The following is a 22,518-nucleotide window of genomic DNA, read 5'->3' on the forward strand; positions in this document are numbered from 1 at the left end:
TGGATTTTAAGAACAAGTTCATATGCAATAAGGGAATGCAGAAAAAGAAAACCATTATTTAGTGTTAGGACTGCGGAATTACAGGCAATTTCTCTGTTATCACTTAAAAATTATTTGTACAGGGGTGCCTGGCTGGCTCAGTCAGTGCAGCATACAACTCTTGATCTTGGGGTCATGAGTTTGAGCCCCATGTTCAGTGTAAAGATTACTTTAAAAAATAATATTTGTGTGATATAATAAAAATCAAGGAAGAAAAAAGAATCTTTTTTTTTCTGTTGAGAAAGAGAGTGCAAGCAAGGGAAAAGGCCAGAAGGAAAGAGAGAGAATCTTAAGCAGACTCCATGCTCAGTGTGGAGCGTGACACAAGGCTCGATTCCACAACCCTGGGATCATGCCCTGAGCAGAAATCAAGAGTCGGATGCTCAACCAAGGCACCCAGACACTCCAATAACCAGCTTTTTGAGAACTATCTAGTGAAGATCTTAAAAGCATTAAATGCTATGTATACAATGTATCTGAAACTCTAAAATTCTGGTGTACTCAAAAATATCTTGATTGCTATAAAAGATTACAGTCATAGAAACAGTCAATGATTATCATGTGCTTAATATATGCCAGGTACTACACAAAACTTTAAGTGCACAAACTTGTTTAATCCTCCTCATAAAATTCCTGCTCCACAAGTACTACTGTTATCTTCATTTTTCAAGTGAGAAAAGGGAGGCCTGCTCAAGTCACAGAATAGGTGGAGTCTGGCTTTGAAACAGACCATCTGCCTCTAAAGACTATTCTGATCTTCCTCCAGCTCTGGAGAAGTGCCTGTCCCAAATTCGTCTTCTCCAGAAAGTCAGCCAGGTTGTGTACAAAGAGATTGGCAGCAAAATTCTAAATGCTAATATTTAACCACATAAGAAAAACCAAACAATAAGGAAACAAGGACAAAGATGAAAAGCATTGGGGAAACAAGGGCAGGGACACAATTCACAACATAGACTGAGAAATTCACATGCCCTACTAGATGGAACCTGAGATTACAGATAACCCTTTATATAACTGCTCAAAGTTTTTAACTCCATGAAAGAAAAATCTCATTATCACACAGAAACATCAAGGTTTTTAAGAAGTCACACATCATTAGATGACTAATAGTTATTCTTATTTTTAAAAACTTAACCCTTGACTCATAAAAGCTGAGTCACATTAAAGCTTCCAAAGTAAACTGTACTTTTAATAATTAAACTATAATAAAGAATAGGAAACAGATTGTTATGAATTTTAAATGTTTAGGGGCGCCTGGGTGGCTTAGTCAGTTAAGCGTCTGACTTCGGCTCAGGTCACAATCTCACAGTGCATGAGTTCGAGCCCTGCATCAGGCTCTGTGCTGACAGCTCAGAGCCTGGAGCCTGCTTCAGATTCTGTGTCTCCCTCTCTCTCTGCCCCTCCCCCACTCCTGCTTGTGCACACGTGTGCACTCTCGCACGCGTGCTCTCTCTCTCTCTGTCTCTCTCTCTCTCTCAAAAATAAATAAATATTAGGGGCGCCTGGGTGGCTCAGTCAGTTGAGCGTCTGACTTTGGCTCAGGTCATGATCTCGCAGTGAGTTCAAGCCCCGCATTGGGCTCTGTGCTGACAGTTCAGAGCCTAGAGCCTGTTTCAGATTCTGTATCTCCCTCTCTCTCTGCCCTCCCCAGCTCATGCTCTGTCTCTCTCTCTCTCTCTGTCAAAAATAAATAAACATTAAAAAAATTTTTTTAATAAATAAATATTTAAAAGATTTATTTAAATAAATAAAATAAAATGTTTAAAAAATTTTGCTTTGCTTCAGATATCCTTAAAGCTAACAAAAATTGGTATCTTCTTTTTTTTAATTTAATTTTATTTTTTTATATCTGGGATAATTTTGCCAGAGGTTATATAGAGAGAATTCAAATTAAAAAAAAAAATTTTCAATGTTTATTTATTATTGAGAGACAGAGAGAGACAGAGCATGAGCATGGGAGGGGCAGAGAGAGGGGAAGACACAGACTCTGAAGTAGGCTCCAGGCTCTGAGCTGTCAGCACAGAGCCTGATGCGGAGCTTGAACTCACAACCTGCAAGATCATGACCTGAGCCGACATCGGATGCTTAACCAACTGAGCCACCTAGGCGCCCCCAAAATTGGTAGCTTCTAACTGAAGCAAAATATATAGTAATTCTAATGAAAGCACAGACTGTCATGGTAATAGGAGAGCCTCTCTGCTTTCTTTTTCATTCTTTCCTCTCACTACTCTACTTTGCCTTCAACTTACTGCTTATCTTAACCTCCCATCCTCAGATCTTTGCCTTTGCTTTTGAAGGATAAAAAGTATTATGCTGGGTATAGAAAAAAGCTTCTGGCATATTCAAGGTCTTCCCCCCCAATAAAAAAATGGTTTAATTAATGATTACTACATAATGATAATCTGTGAAAAGCTCCAAGATTAAAATGTACTTATGTTTAGATCTTAACATTTACATTTCATGAGTAACTCTTCTCTTTCATATTTGTCTTCCTCTAAGTAATCTTTCACTGCTTCAGGAAAAAAAAAAAAATGCAGCATTGGAAAATCCCTCCAAAATTCCCATCAAAATAGGCTACTAACTATATCAACACCCCTCAAGGTCCTAAAAGATGATGACACTGGCATTAACTTCAGAGGGAATTATACTTTAAGAATCCTCTATTAAATGCAGATCAAAATACAGTTATCACTCAGGGCACCCAGATGGCTCAGTAGGTTAAGCGCCAGACTTGATTTCAGCTCAGGTCATGATCTCAGGGTTTGTGAGTGGAGCCCCACTTCAGGCTCTGTGCTGACAGAGCAGAGCCTGCTTGGGATTGTGTCTCTCCTCTCTTGCTGACCCTCTCCCATTCTCACCCACACGAGTGTGAGCACTCTCTCTCTCAAAATAAATAAATAAACATTAAAAATAATATTTCTAGGGGTGCCTGGATGGCTCAGTTGGTTAAGCATCCAACTCTTGGTTTCAGCTCAGGTCATGATCTCACAGTTTGTGGGTTCAAGCCCTGCATCAGGGCTTGGGATTCTCTCTCCCTCTGTCTTTGCCCCTCCCCTATCTGTACTCTCTCTCTCTCAAAATAAACTAAATTAAAAAAAAATTTTTTTTTCATACAGTTATCATTCACCAGTGACTTACATACCCTAAATATTTTAAAAACAACTAATTGGGGTGCCTGGGTGGCTTGGTTGGTTAAGCGTCCGACTTCGGCTCAGGTCATGATCTCACAGTCCGTGGGTTCGAGCCCCGCGTCAGACTCTGTGCTGACAGCTCAGAGCCTGGAGGCTGTTTCAGATTCTGTGTCTCCCTCTCTCTCTGCCCCTCCCCTGTTCATGCTCTGTCTCTCTCTGTCTCAAAAATAAATAAACGTTAAAAAAAAAAATTTTAAAACAACTAATTATCCATCAAAATATAAACTGTAAAGTTAACTTTGGAAACAAAATAACCTGCCTCCTTATACATTATTATTTACTAGAATTGTAGCTAACACGAAAAGGAATTAAAATGAAGTATATTATATTGTAAACGCACTGCATTAATTTTCTACCATTATTAGAATAATCCTCAAGTGTTAACAGTATACCATCATCTAGAATATTATTAACCAAGGTAGTTGAAACAAAAACTAAATTATACTCACTCTGAGCGGAGCCGGGCTTCCATACCATCTGGTAGAAAAAGTTTTATTGTAGAAACAATACACCCATGGGTAACTGGTTAAAAAAACAAATAAGATGGATAAAGTAATTTTTTAAAAATACAAACCTTCATATCTCTCATATTCAAACATATATTTTATTCTTAAATGTAATAACTTCCAGGAAAGAAAAAAATCTGGTGGTTTAATGACAATATTTATTCCCCTGGAGAAAGTCCCCTTTATTCATTCTGAATCACAGTTGCAAGGCAGAATTACAGAGAGAATTGTTAAGTCCTAGCCTCCAATGCTGTGACAGTCCATAAAAGGTCAGCTGAATACACGGAAATACAATTGAGGTCAGGAAATGCACTTTCTCTGCCATCTGTTGGCATCAAAACCTAACTCCAACTATTCCCCAATTTAGAAGTTAGCCCTAGTTTCTAGTTCTCCTGTCCTCAACCTGTAACTTCTACCCACGCCTCACAAAACTCTAACATCCTGCATAATACAGCTTGAAATATGCCACTCAATTCCCCATTTGATGAGTGAGAAAACCAAGACCTCAGACAAGTGAGACTGCTTCTTGAACTCTGTTATTAAGTATCAGAGATTTTGGTAGAGCTCAAGTCTGAGGTTTCCAGTTCAGTATCTAAAATTGTGGTTCTGTATTCTTGGTGCTTTTTCTTCCTTCACCCCCAAACATTTTTATATAACATTACAGCACTCACTTTGTAGACAATTTCTTACTGTTGCTTCTTACTTCCTCCTCTTCCTTCTGAAGATTTCAAGAGACAAAACCCCCCAAAAGCAGCATTTATAAAGAGCTTCTCTTTTTATATGGGCTTTGTAGAAAAAAAACTTTTTTGCTGGTTTAAGGTTGATGGCTTTTTATGTCTCTGTCCTTCAAAGATTACATCTTCCAGGGTTAGGGTTCAAAGAGTTAATTTATTTAGTGTACCAAAATCTAATTTAAAAGCTAATGCATAATATACTATATATGCATAATTTACTGTATCATGATTAGGGCGGTGGCAATTATAGGACTGTATACAATTGTCGAAACTCAGTGAGTTGTGCTTGTAAAACTAGTATTGAAAGTAAATTATATTTCAATGAAACTTATTAAGAATAGAGCTAATGCATTTAGGTACAGGTAAATCATTAAGTGCTCAAACCCATGAATCACCAAGATGATCTTATGGATATTATTCTGACATCTGGAAATACACAGTAAACTTAAGAAATTTAGCATAGTTTACTCAATTTTCATTAACTTATTATTGAAAAGTGCTAACACAAATCAGGAACCATCTATGGGACAGGCTTCTAAACTGCCTAACACAGCAATCACAGCCCTGAAACATTGGGCTCCTTCCTTCCTTTCAGGCCTCATCCTCCATCCTGCTACCAAAAACACCCTGTGCAAGACTAAGCTACCTGCATCTCCAAATCCCTTACTTTTCACAACTCCATGCACTTTACAAGCTGTTCTGTCAGTGATGTCCTTTATCCCTTTGCCTCCATCACCAAATGCCACTTATCCATTCAGCTCAGACATTCTACTTCCTTCACCAAACTCAGTATCTGAGTTAGAGGGCCCCAAAGTCTCCTATATCTACTTCTTATAATACTGAGCACATTGCATTATGAATATTTATCATTTATACAACTATTGTCTCACCAGTTAGAGTCAACTCTGTGACAGGAACAAGGATTGGTTGCTTTTCACTTTTTAAATCCTGTACTAGGGAGAGTTATCTGGTACAAACTAGGCATTTAATAAATGATTACTGAATATGCCAAAGCACATGTCTGGTTAATATTTTACAGCTTTAATTACCAGGGGTGAAGACATCTCTTACTTTGAGGACAGTAGGGTTCACCTACACTTTCAAGAACCACCTAACTCCCTCCTTTTCCTGGCAGAACATAGGAAGGGACAGATTCATCCCAGCTCTATGGCTCTCCCAGAGATTTACTATAAACAGGTTACAATAAATACACGAGCACCATACAAGAAGATCCAAGAGTACTGACACCTGACCAATATATTTACTAAGTTGGTAATAAAGTCTAAAAAAATAGGTGTAGTGAGTTAATAGAATAAAACTGCAGTGCCAGAGCTGACAAGTTGTGATATATTACATCAGAATCTCCATTGCTCAGACTTATTTTTTTTTAATTTTTTTTATTACATTTATTTATTTTTGAGAGACAGAGTGAGACAGAGCACGAGTGGGGGCAGGGTGGAGAGAGAAGGAGACACAGAATTTGAAGCAGGCTCCAGGCTCTGAGCTGTCAGCATGAGCCCGATGTGGGGGTCGAACCCACAAACTGTGAGATCATGACCTGAGCCGAAGTTGGATATTTAACCGACTGAGCCACCCAGGCACCCCCTATTGCTCAGATTTATCACCCCAAAGTCCAGCACCTGGATTGACGTACAAATCTGTGAGACGAATCAAGGGCTAATACTGATTGGGTAGCACAGGGTTGGTGTACTACTGAAAGCAGTTAAAGATCACGTCTGACTAAGCTGACCATCTAGTCTAGCCATCCCTGCCTTTGAAAAGGTTCTTGTGATAACTAGATGCACAGAACAGTTTTTTTTTTTAATTTGCAACAGGCAAGTATTTAAAACTACCTGATAAAAATGTTTTGTTCTAACATTTACATTAATCAACTCTACATAGCAGTATTTCCCAAAATGGAGTGTTAGCAGGTGTTAACAAAAAAGGATATGGGGGTCAGAAAAGTTTGGGAAATACTTGGTAAAAAGAGATGGAAAGAATTTTTTTTTTTTTATAAGTCTTTCACAGAGCTTAAAGGACTTTTTGTCCATCATGAGGCTCTAAAAGTAAGATGCATTTTCCAAGCTTATTTGACCATTGAGCATCCCTGGCCCCTGTTTTCAGAACACTTAACACAGGAACTAATATTAGGGTATTTTATATATGATATGTACAGTATTATAAAAAGATACTTTGGAAAAGTACTGCTGTAAAATATTCTATGAAGTACTTTGTAAACAAATTTCACTCAAAATTCACTCAGAAACATTATTTACCATATTTACAAGATTCAAAGACAAAATTAATTGTAAATCACACAATTTAAAAGTTTCTTGGGCAGACTAAGGAGGCCACAGGATCACTGCCACATTAAATACAAGTACCCATTGCTTTTTAAAAGTTTGTGTTACATTACTTTGCATCTATGAAAAACCTACATTAGTACCTGTTCTCCTAACTGAAAGAAATAACTGGAAAGGATTTTGGCTAATTATGAAAATCAAAGTGTAAGCAGCATTCAGCATTTGTTTTGCAGCAAGCTGTTAACAGAGGTAGTAAGAACAGTCCCACAAAGCTCCTTCCCCACAAACTATACTCAGCAGCTCAGTATTGAACTGCCATAACTTTGAACTGTGTCTGTGAGCATCTGTACTTAATCTCAGTTTATTTTGTGCATCTATTAGCAAGATATGTCCTAAGGTAACAGAAAAGCCTAAGAGAGGTTACTTTTTGGGTCTGGGAACTCTAAAAACTCTTTCCACATAAATTCATGGTAATTGCTTCTTTACGCCATTTTGAAAAGGTTTCATAGGAATGTGCTTTTTTTCTGACAGCAAGGGAACCTGTATGCATATGTATTATAAGCTACATGTAAATTTCAGAAATGTTAAAACATGAAAAACAGATGTGTCTGAATCAAAGAAATAAGGTATCTATGGAGAAAAATCTGCAATTACTTGTAGTTGTGAGACTTTATTAAAAATCAAAATGAAGACTACCCAAGCTGTCGTTTGTGGGTTTTTATCTCTAGTATCTTACACAGATTATTTTGCTTTTGAGTTAATATATTTACTTTACGGTATGAAGTCAGCCTTTTCTATTGCCTCTTCACACAAACATCACTTAAAAGACCCATGTTCACTGTGATTAGTTTAAAAAGCTGTTTAAGGCCCTGGACTGGGAGACTGAAACTTCTGGGATATGTTGTAGTCTGGTTCTATCTCTATTCCTGCACTGAGTAGGAAGATCAACACTACTCTATATTTGAGTAGTTTGAGAGACCTTTTTTTTTAATGTTTATTTATTTATTTTGAGAGAGAGAGAGAGTGAGGAGAGTGGGGGAAGGGGAGAGGGAGAGAGGGAGAGGGAGGGAGAGAGGGAGAGTGACAGAGAGAGAGAGAGAGAGAGAGAGTAAGTGAGAGAATGAGAATCCCAAGCAGGCTCCACACCCAGTGCACAGAGCCTGATGCAGGGCTTGATCCCACAACAGTGAGATCATGACCTGAGCTGATATCAAGAGTCAGATGCTTAACCGAATGAGCCACCCAGATACCCCTGGAAGATCTCTTGAAATGACTGGAAGTAACAGGAAGAAGACCAAAGAAGTACAAGAAACATTTATAAAACCAAGACCTAAATGAGAGGTGTTAACATTTCCAAACTGGGGAATAATTTAATCGTCTTTTGACTGCAATCTAAGATAAAAGCGTTCCCAAACTTTCATTCCTGAATTTTTCCCTTCATAAAGCTTTTGACTTAAAGATTTTTTTTAAGTCAGAAAAGAGGTAGGGAAAGTTCGCTGAAGAGACAAGTAACATTAATTCTAAAGATTTTTTTTTGTATTGATATTCTATCATTCTGTCTTCACTTGTGAGCTGGAGTACAGTAATAAAAAGCTTTCCCTTCTCAACTAATTGTATATACCAGGAATAATTTCTATAGGAAAGGTCACATACACGGTTTATGCCTTCTCTTTATTTACTTGTTTTCAGAATGGTTTGTCTAGGCTTCCAAGGGTGATCAAATCTTTTTGCCTTCTTGTATTATTTAAATTCATGGATTTAAGCACATTTGATATATTTCAATCCACCATTGTTATTATTTGATGTGCAAACTGCCCCATCTTTGATCAGCTGGAACTCCATGTTAATTCCTGAGTTTTCTGACACAATCCTACCAGTCTTAGATAGCTTCACTGCTTTATAATATAACAGAATCTTCTAGGCTCACCCTGTACATTTCCTGCCTAGACTCAGAGTCAGCTGTTTCTCCCAGAAATCCTGTTTTTAGCTATTTATTTGGTGGGAAAAATCCTTTCTCTGTGCATGTGAATTCATTTGCAGCTTTATTTCTCTAGCATACAATGGAGCAATACTTACTGTTGGTTTACTTTTTGATTTATGCACAAGGAGTAGTGGTTCTTTGGCTTTACCTATTTGCTAAATATTCAGTGAGAATCTGCTGGCTACAAAGCAGTATGCTGGTAAAGCCGGGGAAAACCAACATGATTATGACTAGGTCCTTGTCCTCGAGGAGATTTCAATTTATTTTGTAGAGAGAACAAGAAGTATCTAACCTAACAACCAAGGGGGACATTTTTCACAAATGCTATAAGAGGTATACTATGGGAATTTGGAATGGACAAGGGCAGGGGAAGGATTTATTAAAAAGGCTAAAAAAAAAAAAAAAGATTTCAAAAACTGGAAATGGAAGGAAAGGCTGAGAGAACGGCCTGAGCAAAGGCACAGAAAGAGTAGGATGTAACAGCTGGAGGAGACTTGAGAGAGCAGGGAAAGAATACATTTCAAGGCCCTCTAGGTGCCAGGCCCCAGGCTAATTACACAATACATGTTAACTACTTACAACAAACCAGCAGATAGTCATTTTTATGTCTTATATGACAGATGAGACAGATAAGACAAGGTCAAAGAGGCTAAAGTTAACTTGCTTGAGATCATACCTTCGGCAAGTGGCAGTGCCAGGATTCAAAAGAATCTTTTCTATACACCATCTTACCTCTATTTTAGTTTAACAGCTTAACATATATTCAAGAAAGTAATGGGAAACAAAATAAAAACTCTGAACTGAATCTATATTTTTGAGGGCCTCAAGTGTACAATTAAGCATTTCAGACTTTATTGTACAGTATGGCGCAGCCTTCTACAAGGAGAATGCCAAAAGTGTAACAGAAGGATACGTTGGAGGCAATGGATTGGCAGAGTATGGCAGTGAGAAGGGGAGAGCTAGTGTAACACCTGAGGTTGGCAACAGGAGAAACAAGTAGGAGCAGGGAAAGGAGACAAATGACCTGGATGGCACAGCTGCTAGAGGTAAGGAAGAGACAAGATTCAAAAAAAATACCGGGATTCTGAGTGTTTGAGAGAATGATGGAATAATACAAGAAATTGGGAAATCAGCAGAGTGTTCTAGTTTGAAGGGGAAATTAAGCTATGTACAGGGTAATTATAAGGGGCTCGAGGACAAGGGAAAGCATATAACACAGCTGCTGCCAGAAACTTAATTGAGCAGGGTTCTTAAACCTAGTTTCCAAAAGAACAACCAAGGCTTTTAAAAAATAGGTATGTTCAGAAGAGACTCATAAATATGGAGAACAAACAGAGGGTTACTGGAGGGGGTGTAGGAGGGGGGATGGGCTAAATGGGTAAGGGGCACTAAGGAATCTACTCCTGAAATCATTGTTGCACTATATGCTAACTAATTTGGATGTAAATTTTAAAAAATAAAAAATAAAATTAAAAAAATAGGTATGTTCAGGGGCACTTGGGTGGCTCAGTCGACTAATCTGCTGACTCAGTTTCAGCTCAGGTCATGATCTTACAGTTCGGGGGATCAAGCCCCACAGTGAGCTCCTTGCTGACAGCATGGAGCCTGCCTGGGATTCTCTCTCCATCTCTCTCTGCCCCTCCCCTATGCATGCACATTTTCTCTCTCAAAATAAATAAATAAACTTAAAAAAATAGGTATGTTCAGTCTCCACACCTTGCAAATCTTCTTCTTAGGACTGAAGAGTGGGATCCAGATATCCATAGTTTTAAAAGTTCTGCAAGTAATTGTGGTACAGATAATTCCTGGGTTGAGAATCCACTTTTTATTTTATTTTATTTATGTTTTTATTCTTGAGAGAGAGACAGAGTGCGAATAGGGGAGGGGCAGAGAGAGAGGGAGACACGGGATCCAAAGCAGGCTCCAGGCTCTGAGCTGTTGGTGCACAGCCCAACGTGGGGCTTGAACTCACAGACTGTGAGATCATGACCCGAGCTGAAGTCAGACGCTTAACCAACTGAGCCACCCAGGTACCCTGAGAATCCACTTTTTAAATGAACAAAAGAAGACTGCCATGCCATCAGATTCTCTTAGTCACCCCAGCAAATCTGGCACAGTCTCTGCTGAATCAGCTTTGTGATTTTCCCTAGCAGCTAGAAAGTGAAGGAAGTAAAGCTTCTGGTGAAAGTTACCAAAAGCTAGGAATGAACAAGGACAGCAAAACTAAGAGTGAAGGGGCAGTCTAGAAGTTAGTAAGAATTGAAATGGCCAATGACAGGTTTGAAAGGACAGACAGGTAAAGGAGCCTGGGGCTGCAGCTACTGAGAAAGAGAGGTAGACTTAATGGCAAGAGATTAAGGTGCCTGGCAAAGGTTTTGTTAATAATAAAAGTACCTGTCCCAGAGATGAGAACTTTGTATACACTTTACCAACATTCACATTGAACATCATACCATAAACCTTGAGGTAGGTAGTAGTATCAAGAGTCCCATTTTATTAGATGAATAAAGTTTAGATAGGTTAAAGAGAGGTAACTGAGTCACAGCAAAATAAAAAGGGTTGTGGGAAACAAGAAGGTTGCCAGTTTCTGATCCTCATATTAAGCTTCTGGGTTAGGAGGAAGGTTGTCAAAATCTTAGTTGAGATAAGGTGGTAGAAAGAACTTTTGTAACATGGTAGAATAAGATTCATAAGACATTTTAAAATTTATTAACCAGTATGTGCCAGGTTGAGCACAGGGATTCCACAGTGAAGACAGACACACTGCCTGCTCTTGTGCAGCTTACAGTTTAGTGAGGGAGGCAAACACACAGAGGGGAGTGTAGTGTGCAAAAGGGACATGAAAAGGCACCTTTTCCAGCCTAGAAAAGTTTCTAGCCAAAGGAAAAAGCATGTGCAAGGGATTGAAGACCAGAAAAGACAAGGCCTATTGTGGGGAGTAAAAGTAATTGAGGGCAGTTTGAGCACAATGCAAAAGGAAGACACCACTGACCTTGCTCATACTAGGCCCCTTGCTCACAGGGGCTTACCTATGAACAGATATTGGTGAAGTAGACCTCGGTGATGAACTGAGTGCAGTTATATGTCAAGTTTACAGAACTAACTGGTCCCAAGCTTTGCAGCAGAGGGTTATTGAAATGTTACATGACCCAGAAAACTCATGCTCTGTCTGAGCAGTTTGTGAGTTTGGGAACAGAGGAATAGCTAGCACTGGGTTCCTAAGGCCCCGATTCCAGGAAAATATGATAGGTTGGCTTTCTCTCTTCCTCACTTCCTTAAAAAAAAAACCTGTTAGAATGTCATCCTATTTGTTTACAATATTTTGTATCTTTAGGGAAGGTTATTTGTACAGTACCGACCAGTGAGTTTTCTTCCTGGAGTCACACTATGTGGAAAGCCAAACATCAAAATCAGCTTGTTTTGGAGAGGTTGGAATAGAAGAGACATTAGTATGAATGGGTATGTTCAATGACATCAGGTTCCTATCACCTTAATAAAATTATGATTTTATACACATACATGTATTAAAAAAACCATTTTCATATATTGTCTATTTTCTGAAATTTCCTTTTATACATACATTATTTTATATATATACATAAATGTCACAGGCAGTGGAAGGTTTTTAATTGTAGTTTTATTATCCCCACCCTTTTTCATTTGGCTCCATCCTCTTTACTCTTCCTCTCCACCCACTCCAGGACGACTCATAGTAATGACCACACGCATCCCTCCGTGCTTTTATCCCTATGTTCAAACAATCAAATACACCTGTATGTATACATTTATAGGGATTGGTGAGACTTTAAAAAAAAAATTTTTTTTTAACATTTATTCATTTTTTTGAGAGAGAGAGAGAGAGTGCGTGCACATGAGCGGGGGAGGGGCAGGGGGAGAGAGAGAGAGAGAGAGAGAGAGAGAGAGAGAGAGAGAGAGAGACAGAATCTGAAGCGGGCTCCAGGCTCCGAGCTGTCAGCACAGAGCCCGAAGCCAGGCTCAAACCCACAAACCGCGAGACTGTGACCTGAGCGAAGTCAGCAGCTTAACCAACTGAGCCACCCAGGTGCCCTGACACTTTTTAAAATAGAAATTATAGCTCGGCTAGCTCAGTCGGTAGAGCATGAGACTCTTAAAATAGAAATTATTAATAGTAATTCTTTTCTCAACAATATATCTTATAGAAATCCCTGCAGTTCATATAATCCTAATTTAATCTTTTTAATAGCTACATCACAGGCAATTTTTAAATTATGCTTCCATTGTTTTTCTGTTCTATGCACACTGATGCAAAAAAATCCTTTCATACATCCTTAAAAACTATTTTGTGATTTCATAATTTTATATCCTTATTATAAATGTATTCAAAAGCACTATGTAGTACTGTTTTGCATTAATTCATGCTTTATGTAAAGAGAATTGTACCACACATATCCTTCTGTAATTTGCTTGAGATAATGTTTGAAATTTATCCTTATTGACATGTAAATTTACTTCATACATTTTACACCTGTATAATATTTGCGCTATTTTTATTCTATTTTAATTAGAATTCTTACTTAATTTTTTCTATTCATTCTATTCATTTAAAATTTTTATTAGTAATAACTCCTAAACTTGATCAAATGCGTTTTCTTTTCTTTCTTCTTTTTTTGTTTTTTGTTTGTTTATTTTGTTTTGTTTTCAGAGTTTGGCTTTATTCTGCAGTAAAGAAGTCATTTGGAGCCATATGGAGCCAGACATCATTGAAGTGAAGTCTATGTGAAATCAATACTGCATTGCAGCTTAGTCTGTTGAAGAAGAAAGAGGAAAGAAGAAAAGAAAAGAAAAGAAAGGAAAAGAAAAGAAAAGAAAAGAGAAAAAAGAAAGAAGGAAAGAGAGGGAGGGAGGAGAAAGAAAGAAAGAAAGAAAGAAAGAAAGAAAGAAAGAAAGAAAGAAAGAAAGAGAAAGAAAGAAAGAAAGAGAAAGAAAGAGAAAGAAAGAGGGGCACCTGGGTGGCTCAGTCGGTTGAGCTTCCAACTTCAGCTCAGGTCATGATCTCCCAGTCCGTGGGTTCGAGCCCCACATCAGGCTCTTTGCTGACAGCTCAGAGCCTGGAGCCTACTTCCAATTCTGTGTCTCCCTCTCTCTCTGCCCCTCCCCTGCTCATGCTCTGTCTCTCTCTGTCAAAAATAAACATTTAAAAAAAATTTTTTTTACAAAAGAAAAGAAAAGGCCTTACAATACAGTATTGATTTCATACACTATACATCATTTGTCAAAAGTTAAGTTTGTCCTAATTAGTTGATAAAATGTACTGCTGTTGGTCTTCCCCCTAGATGTCATTTTTCTTGTGCTTCATTTCCTCAAAGTCAAACTTGGATTTGGTCATCCTCTTACAGATGTCTTTAATGTCATCACAAGCTGTCTCAAAGTGAGTTGGAGCATCGTATGTGCAGGAAATAAAGATATGGCTTTCTGTTCCCAAATCTTTTGGAACGAAGAGGTCAGTGATGCTAACAAATTTCTGTTCAATTGGTTCCAAAAGCTCCAAAGCTGGTCTGATTTCTTTCTCTAGTCCCTCAGTCTCCACCACTGTACTATGGAGATGTACTTCCCTTGTGCTGCCACATTGTGTGTAGAGGAGATCAAGCAGATGTAGATATGTGACTTCCAATTGACTTGGTTCTGGTGAATGATAATCTGGCAGGGGTTGGTATCCCTGGTGTTCTTGATAGGGTGGCTGAGGATGCAGATAACTCTGATCACTGGCCCGCTTTTTCTACCCAGTCTTTTACATAGCTGGGATCACAAATGAGCTGCTTATAGCAAGCAACCTCTTCTTCAGATTTCACACCGATCACTTTTCCATTTTGCAGAATTATCTCTTCAGTGGTTTACTGAAGGTGTAGGTACCACCTACCTACCTGAAGGTGTAGGCACATGTAGGTACCACCATAAATAGCACTTAACCCTGCAAATTCTTATGGCAGTTGTCCAAGGTCATAGAGTGGATAAAGGTATGGGCTTTTGCCATATCTTGCCAGAGACTTACCGTAAAGTCTATCTATTAATGGTTTCACAACATGGTTGATCTAAATAGTCATCAGTTCTATCAAGTGCCAGGGCATGGCCAGTAAAATCTATGACATCTTGTCCCAAGTCAAATCTCTTGTCAATCTCTCTCATTGCAGTCTTCGTAAGATCAACACTCTCAAAAGTTCTGGGAAGTGACATTTTTTAAACAGTCCCATTTAGCTAGATGCCAGGGCTTCTGCTTCAGTGGAAGGAATCTTGTAGATTTTTTCCTCCCTTATAGACAAAGTTCCTTTCAGTCACTTTGAAATCCAGATAGCGGGTAACCTCTGTATAAAGCAGCATTTTTTTTTTAATTCTTTTAAGTTAATTTTGAGAGAGAAACAGAGAGGGCAAGTGGGGAAGGGGCAGGGAGAGAAGGAGAGAGAGAGAGACAGAGAGACAGAGAGAGAGAGAGAGAGAGAGAGAGAGAGAGAGAGAGAGAGAGAGAATCCCAAGCAGGCACCACATTGTCAGCACAGAGTAGGGATCAAACCCACGAACCAAGAGACGACGACCTGAGCCAAAACCAAGAGTTGGACACCTAACTGACAGAGCCACCCAGGTGCCCACGTATAAAGCACCATCATAACCAGCTAACCATTGGCCATAAGGAACTTAGGAATTAAGACAATATTCCAGTCTTTTCCTCTCCCCATTAATGCTGGTGGTGCTCCTGGTATTTTAAATCTTCTGTAGAAATCTTCCAGAGGTGTTATAGATGTACTTTCTCCTCCTTAATATAGGTTTTTATCAATATGAAGAATTTTCTTTTCATTCACTGATGTTACACCTGACAGGATATATTCCATCAGGCCAGTGCCCAGCATGATCACAGTTCACATCTTACTCCTCATTCATGGCAAGGGGAGGGCAGGGACCAACACCCAAGGAAAGGAGGAAACACAGGGACTCTAGGGGCCAGGGGCTATAAGGCCACCCTAAAGTGATATGGGAAGTGCTCAGGCTCCTTAGAGCCTGACAGGAAAGGGAAGCCAGGGCTAGAGGTAAAATGGAGCTGGAGAGGAGGGAGGCCAGCCACCACCTAAGATGGGAAGAGAAGGATCGTGTGTTTTCAATACCTGCTGGTTATACAGTTATGTGTTTTTTAGTTTTAGTTTGTGGATGATGTTGGTTAGATTTCCCCAATACTGAATCATTTTTGCATTCCTAGAATAAAATCTCCTTTTTTGTTTATTCTAGCTTCATTTCTGAAGTTAATTTACTAATACCTTAATCAGAATTTTTCACCTATTGCCACGAGTAAAATCAGTTCTAGTTTTCTTTTTTTTTTTTACCATATCTTTATCAGAATTTGGCACTAAGGATTTTGACAGTTTTCCACCTTTATGTATGTTTGGATTAAATAACATTAAATTTATCTGTTTTTAAAAATAAGCTAAAATTCAGCTGTTAAGGCCTATTTCTGGTCAATCCATGATAACTTCCTAGTCTCTTTTAAGGAAATCAATTTACTCAAGTTTTTTACATCTTGGGTAATTTTGCTAGGAAAACAATTTACTCTAGTTTTTTTCCTTCTTTGCCATAGGTTGACATGTAATACTTTCTCAAAATTCTTTTAGTATGTCCTGTATCTGTGTTTATGTATCCTTCCTCATTCCTTATCTTACATATTTTTGCTAGTATTTTTTTTAACCTAGTAAGAGAATCAAGGCTTATGAATTACCTGTTTTATTGTCTGCTGGTTGGTTGGTTGACTTATAAAGACCAGCATTTGGTTTGTTTATGCCTTCTATAGTTTTTTGCTTATTTCTTAATTTCTGCTTTTTATTTCCCAGCTTCTTTTTCTCATTCTTTTTCTAATTTCTTCTAAATGCCAAGTTCCTTCATTGTCTTTCTTCTTTAGTACAGAAGGAATTTAAAATTATAATTTTTATCTGAGTAAAGGATTTACTGTATTTTGGTATAAAAGTCTCCTTTCCTTTCCTTTCTATATAGTTTAAAGTTCCCCTTTTGATTTCTTCTTTGATCCAGGGGTTATCCTATAGTGTTGTATAATTTCAGTAGGATTTTCCAAGTAATATAAAGCTTATCATAGTACTGTTTAGCATGGGACAAAGTCTAACTTTTTTCCTGGCATATGCTTAAACGGGTAGTACTCAACTTAGTGACAAAGCTTATCCTAAGAGGCCATGCATAACATAAGTCAACTTTTTGGAGGCAATAAATAACAAAAGAAACAACATTTTAAATGATGAAGACATCTTCTTAATTTCCTTAAAGTTGACATAAAAGATAGTTAAATTTTCAAAGAAGCCTGCAAGAATCTAATGTTGCTGACATAATAGTGCAGTAATAATAACCTGAATTTCAGGATTGTCCTCTTAAGCTTCTTACAACATGTCCTAAAGAGTGTTCCTTATGGGAACTTATATGGGAAAGAGGAGTAGGGAGGAGTAGGAAGGAGTTTGGAAAGAGCTACATTCTAGAACAGTCACCCTCGTGGAGATCTGCATATATGTTAGCATACTAAAGACTCTGAGAAGTCCTGTTGACCTTTGGTTAACTAAGCATTTCCTAAATATATTTGATAACCTCATTCTTTTCTTAATTAATACCATTAATTCTCTTGAGGAAATGCAAGCCAAGAACAGACATTCCTTGGAGAAAACACGTAAACAAACTGTCTTCTCTGTGGGTTACTTACAGCTGAGGCTCAGTGTTTGCTGAATGCCTTGGTACCAGAGGTGGTACGATGTGGCAACAGACGGTACCGTGTCCGACACAGCTGTTCTTAGTATGGTCTTAAATAAGTTGAGTTCTCTTAGTAAGGAGGACTCAATACTCTGCATCAAAATATAAACTTTCTTTTTTATTTTACAATTGTAAATGGAAATTCCTAAGACTTTCATTCTACCCAAATCAAAATCAAACATCAAAACCTAACTCCTGGAAGAGACCACCAAAACCCAATAAAAATAAACTTCGGTTGCAACAACCAGTGAAATTATATAAACACATACGCACATGTACACACACAGCAGCAGCATCACCACCCAGCCACCATCATCCATCCCCATGTCTACCAGACAAAATGTCACAGACTGACGACTCAGGGTATCACCAGATCAAAGTATGTTCAGAGAAGCAAAAGAAGAAACTTGTCAATTGTTTCCACTGTCCGTATTAAACTAAGAGAGTGGAACTGCACACTTTTGGTTCCTATTTATTTAGTTTTGTGATCCAGCCATATAATTTCATGGTCATAAAGTAGGCAGTAAAGCAGGTAGAGCCAGGAAGCTTCAGAATTGTAAAAATAAAGCCAATCTACATTTATTTACCTAGAGAACTTCTAGTTTCAAACCCTGTGAGACGTGAAATTTTATATCTCCATAGGTAGTATGAACTGCCTACAGAACCCTGATTTTGTTTGAGCCAAAATGTATGCACAACTGGAAGGGTTAAATCATAACTGACCTCTGACAATCACGGAGCTCCTGTTTGCCAGGTATGTAACTTCCCAGGCTTCTTTGTAGCCATAGGTAGCTGTGCATGTGGCCAATGAGACAAGAAGAGTATAAACCTGCTCAGAGGATTCTACAGAAGATTGTTCTTTCAACATAAAAAAAAAAAAAAAAAGAGCCACACAGGAAGATATTTTTTCCCAGCCTCACAGTTTTTGCCAAGGACACTGGCATGAGGAAAATAAGGCATGGGGCCCCAGCCATCCCTCTTTAACCATGAGGTGACAAGCAAAAACATAAGACAAGCAAAGGCGTAAGAAAACAACATGTTAAGGACAGTAGAACGGGAGGGCGGTAAGAACCCTGGATTCCTGACAACATTACTGAGTCAAGTGAACAAAGTCTGAGCTACCCTCCTGACTTGTTAACAATAAATATCCATATGGTTTAAGCTCTTGTTGGATGGGTATGCTGTCACTGCAGCCAACTGTTTCCTAAACTAACACAGGAATGTCCTATATTTTCATACTGTGATGAAAAATATAAATCACTTATTAACACTTCAGAATTTAAAAATTTTAGAAAAGCAGTAGTGGAAGTAAGAGGTTTTTAATTTTTCACTGCATATAATGCTGTATTTAAATTGCTTTTACAAACATGAAATGTTTTACAACATTAAATAGACTTTTTTTTTTTAACTTAAAAAGACAAATAATAGGAAAATCGATCCATACCCGTACCTTTCCGTGTGTTCTCCGTTACATCTACCCCAAACTGGATAATGTCACCAGAAAGAATTTCACATGGTGGACTTTCTTCAGAGCCTCGACTCAATCTCTGGCTATTTATAAAGGTACCGTTACTACTTTTAGTGTCTTGGAGATAAAACTGCAAACAAACAAAAAGAGTCAAAGATTAATACTAATAATTCCAAACCCACTTTAAGAAAAAGGACTTCCAGCTCTACAAACTACAACAGGTAGCTTTTCTTCCCCTATCAATTCAAACTTCTTGTTTCAGCTAAGGTTCGCATTTAATATATATGACATTAGAACCTGGACACCAAGTGATTTAAAATCCAGCTAGACAAAATGGTGCAATAACTCTGGAAAAGAGTTTATAAAGTCTTCAAAATGTTAAACAAAAAGTTAGCATATGACTCAGCAATTCTACTCTGAGGTATATACGCAAGAGAACTGAAAACATGTGTCACAAAAACTTGTACATGAATGTTCAGAGCAGCATTATTCATGACAGCCAAAAAGTGAAAACAACCCAAATGTCCATCAACTAATGAACAGGTAAACAAAATGTAATATGTTTATATTATATTATATATTACATTATATTATATTATATTTATTATATTATTTGGCAATATAGAATAAATACTGATTCATCCTACAACATGGATGAATCTTTAAAATACTACACTAAGAAGTTAGTCACAAAAGACCATATACTATAGAACTTCATTTATATGAAATATCCAGAATAAGCAAATCCAGAGATAAAAAGCACATTTTTGGCTGTAAGAGGTTGAGGTGTCAGAGGAAAAAGGATAAAGGGGCAGGAGATTAGTGGTATAGAATGACTGCTAATGGGTACAAGGTTTCTTTTGGAGATGATAAAAAAAATACATCTGTTATTTTTTAAAAAGCCAGGTAGACAAGATTCTAATTCTATACTTCCATCTCACTCTTTGTAATTTTGTTCCTAGAATATCTGGGTTAAATCAAAGGAAGTGTTTATTTCACAGGCAAGGACAACTGGTTTTAGGTAACACCTAGAATTAACAGCTATCAGCTAGCTAATGTACTTGGTATCAAGAACGACACATCTTCAGTAAACTCTTTGTAGTAAAGCAGACTGGAGACACCAGGAACTCAGATACTAGAATTGGCTACAAAGCTACTACTTCCTGGTCTCCTAAACTTGCCTTTCATCACTTGGGCAATTTCCCTCTTTAAAAAGGGGAGTGAGGGGAGCCTGGGTGGTTCAGTAGGTTAAGCGTCCAACTTGAGCTCAGGTCATGATCTCATGGTTTGTCGAGTTCAAGCATCGCACTGGGCTCTCTGCTGTCAGCAGGGAGCCTGCTTCTGATTCTCTGTCTCCCTCTCTTTCTGCTCCTTCCAGCTCTCTCTCTCTCTCAAAAATAAACATTAAAAAAAATTTTTTTAAGGGGAGGGAGGGGGTGTCTGTGTGGCTCTGTCAGTTGAGTGTCCAACTCTTGATTTCGGCTTAGGTCATGATTCCAGGGTTGTAGGATCAAGCCCTGTGTCAGGCTCCATACTGAGCGTGGAGTCTACTCAAGATATGCCCTCTCTCTCTCTCTCTCTCTCTCTCACTCTCGCTCTCTCTCTCTCCCCCCCGCTTCCTTCTGACCCTCTTCTCTGCTTATGCTCTCCTTCTCTCTAAAATAAAAAATTTTTTAATTAATTTAAAATAAATAAATAAATAAATAAATAAATAAATAAATAAATAAATAAATGGTGGGGTGGGGAGCAAGAGGCACAGGAAGCCTACCTATTTATCACCTACCTTTTCTAAAAGAAATTAGAAACAATTGGGATCATGCACAATAGACTTACTAGGAAGAAAACAACCAATAAAAAAAAGATGTACCTTTCTTTTTGCATTTTTCTACACTCTCCAGCCCTGCTTATTCTAGCAACATATTTTCACTGAATTCCTTCCTAAGGAAGAGAGGAAAGAAGAAAACTAATATTTATTAAAATATATGTTACACCACCAGGCCCTCATTTAATCTTAACATTAAAGCTATGATATAGATATTACTTCCATTTGTCACTGAGAAAAATGAGGCATAGGCAAGTATCTTCCAAAGGCCACAGAACTAGGAGCAAGGATTCAAATAACAGAACTGAAAGGGCCATTTTTTTCCCCATTACCTCGCACTGACCTTTATATTTCATTTATCTTTCACTCCTTCCACAAACTTTTCCAAAATGAAATACAACAACTTGCAGAAAATACGAAAATGACATTCTTTTCATTAATTCTTAGGTGACAATATAAAGGCTACCACGCTGTCTATAAATGACTTATTCTCCATTTGTAATTCAAAAAAGACCAACTGTTACTTTGGCTAGCAGTTCATATATTTAATTACAGACCATTAATAATGAAAATTGTATTGATATGTGACAAGTCCATTTGAAATGGACAGGCCTTCCCATTTCACACCAGGGAGAAAAGCACAGGTAATACAGTCAAGTAGGAGTGCTTATCCTCCAAATGTTTCCCACACTGCAACCTACTGTTACACTATATGAGAGAGTTTGGTTTTGTTTTTCAATGAACATATTCTTGGGAAATGCGGCAATATCTGGATTCTAGGTTGCTCATTTGCAGTACTGTGTGTCTTGACAGGCCAAATAAAGGGATTATACTAAATTTACAATGTTTTGGAAACTTCAAGTTCTGATCCATTAGCGTGTTACTAAGTCAATTTAGTAGTCTGTGGCTAGCATTTTGATTTAAACTGTATAGAAATAAGAATATATGAAATGAGGTTCAGTACTGTTTAGCAAACTTTAGCAAACAAAAAGATGTGTGTGTTTCAACACTTCTTACATAGCTCTTAGGTAACTCTAAAACCACAAATTTTCAAATAAAAAAAACTTAAAGTCTACATTAAACCAGGTTCTTTTCATTTTGACACGACTGTATTACTGCCTGAAGCACAGCCTCCATTTAGCTTGAACACATATCATTTACAGTAGTTGTTCACCCTCCCTCTGCTCTCAACCTACTAGTGGCTTCCAAACACCTAGAATGAAACCTAACGCTCTTATCATTACACCCTATAAGGCCCTGAATGATCTTGCTCTCCATTCCCTCTCCAAACTCATTAACTCCAACTATTTTCTATCCTCATCCCTCTCAGCCACACTAACCTCCACTCCTGCCCCTGAGCCTTTGCATTTGTGTATAGCTAGACCACATCAGTCTACTTCCCTGCACAACTATTTTCATTAATATGCTTTAACCTTCTACCCTTGGCTGTTTGAAAAATTGCTATTAAAAATTATGCTTCTGCATCTTCTATGAAACAATCTACTATTATTCAGTCTAAATTGTACAGAAGCTATTCTAGGTGCAGTTTAGGCTCCTGAAGGTATAAAGAGGTTAATTTGTTTGTAAGAGCCTGGGAAGGGACTGTGCTTACAGTCCCTGGATGCATTCCCCATAAGTAGGTATGTTAGCTGATCTTTTGTCACTTTTAAGCCAGAAATATTTTTCTTCTCTATGCTGACAAACCTTC

The 22,518-nt window shown here is 38.0% G+C and overlaps 1 protein-coding gene and 1 pseudogene across 32 annotated transcripts in view; both read right to left on the bottom strand.

Annotated features, from left to right (window-relative positions):
- SLMAP (sarcolemma associated protein) overlaps positions 1–22,518 on the bottom strand; it is a 148,703-nt gene that overhangs the window by 65,104 nt on the left and 61,081 nt on the right. For 21 of the 32 annotated variants that reach the window (XM_053219187.1, XM_053219188.1, XM_027039071.2 and 18 more), the window contains exons 2-3: positions 18,971–19,118; positions 3,680–3,752 (exon numbers count right to left, since the gene is read on the bottom strand). In XM_053219187.1, coding sequence (XP_053075162.1) covers positions 3,680–3,752; positions 18,971–19,118 — 221 coding nt within the window. Of the gene's footprint in view, positions 1–3,679; positions 3,753–18,964; positions 19,119–20,855; positions 20,908–22,518 lie in introns of those variants that run through there. The other 11 variants (XM_027039070.2, XM_027039064.2, XM_027039067.2 and 8 more) reach the window with 2 other exon arrangements.
- On the bottom strand, positions 12,677–15,189 carry LOC106968854 (rab GDP dissociation inhibitor beta-like; annotated as a pseudogene).

The sequence above is a fragment of the Acinonyx jubatus genome, chromosome A2, assembly GCF_027475565.1.
Source record: "Acinonyx jubatus isolate Ajub_Pintada_27869175 chromosome A2, VMU_Ajub_asm_v1.0, whole genome shotgun sequence".
Lineage (NCBI taxonomy): Eukaryota > Metazoa > Chordata > Mammalia > Carnivora > Felidae > Acinonyx > Acinonyx jubatus.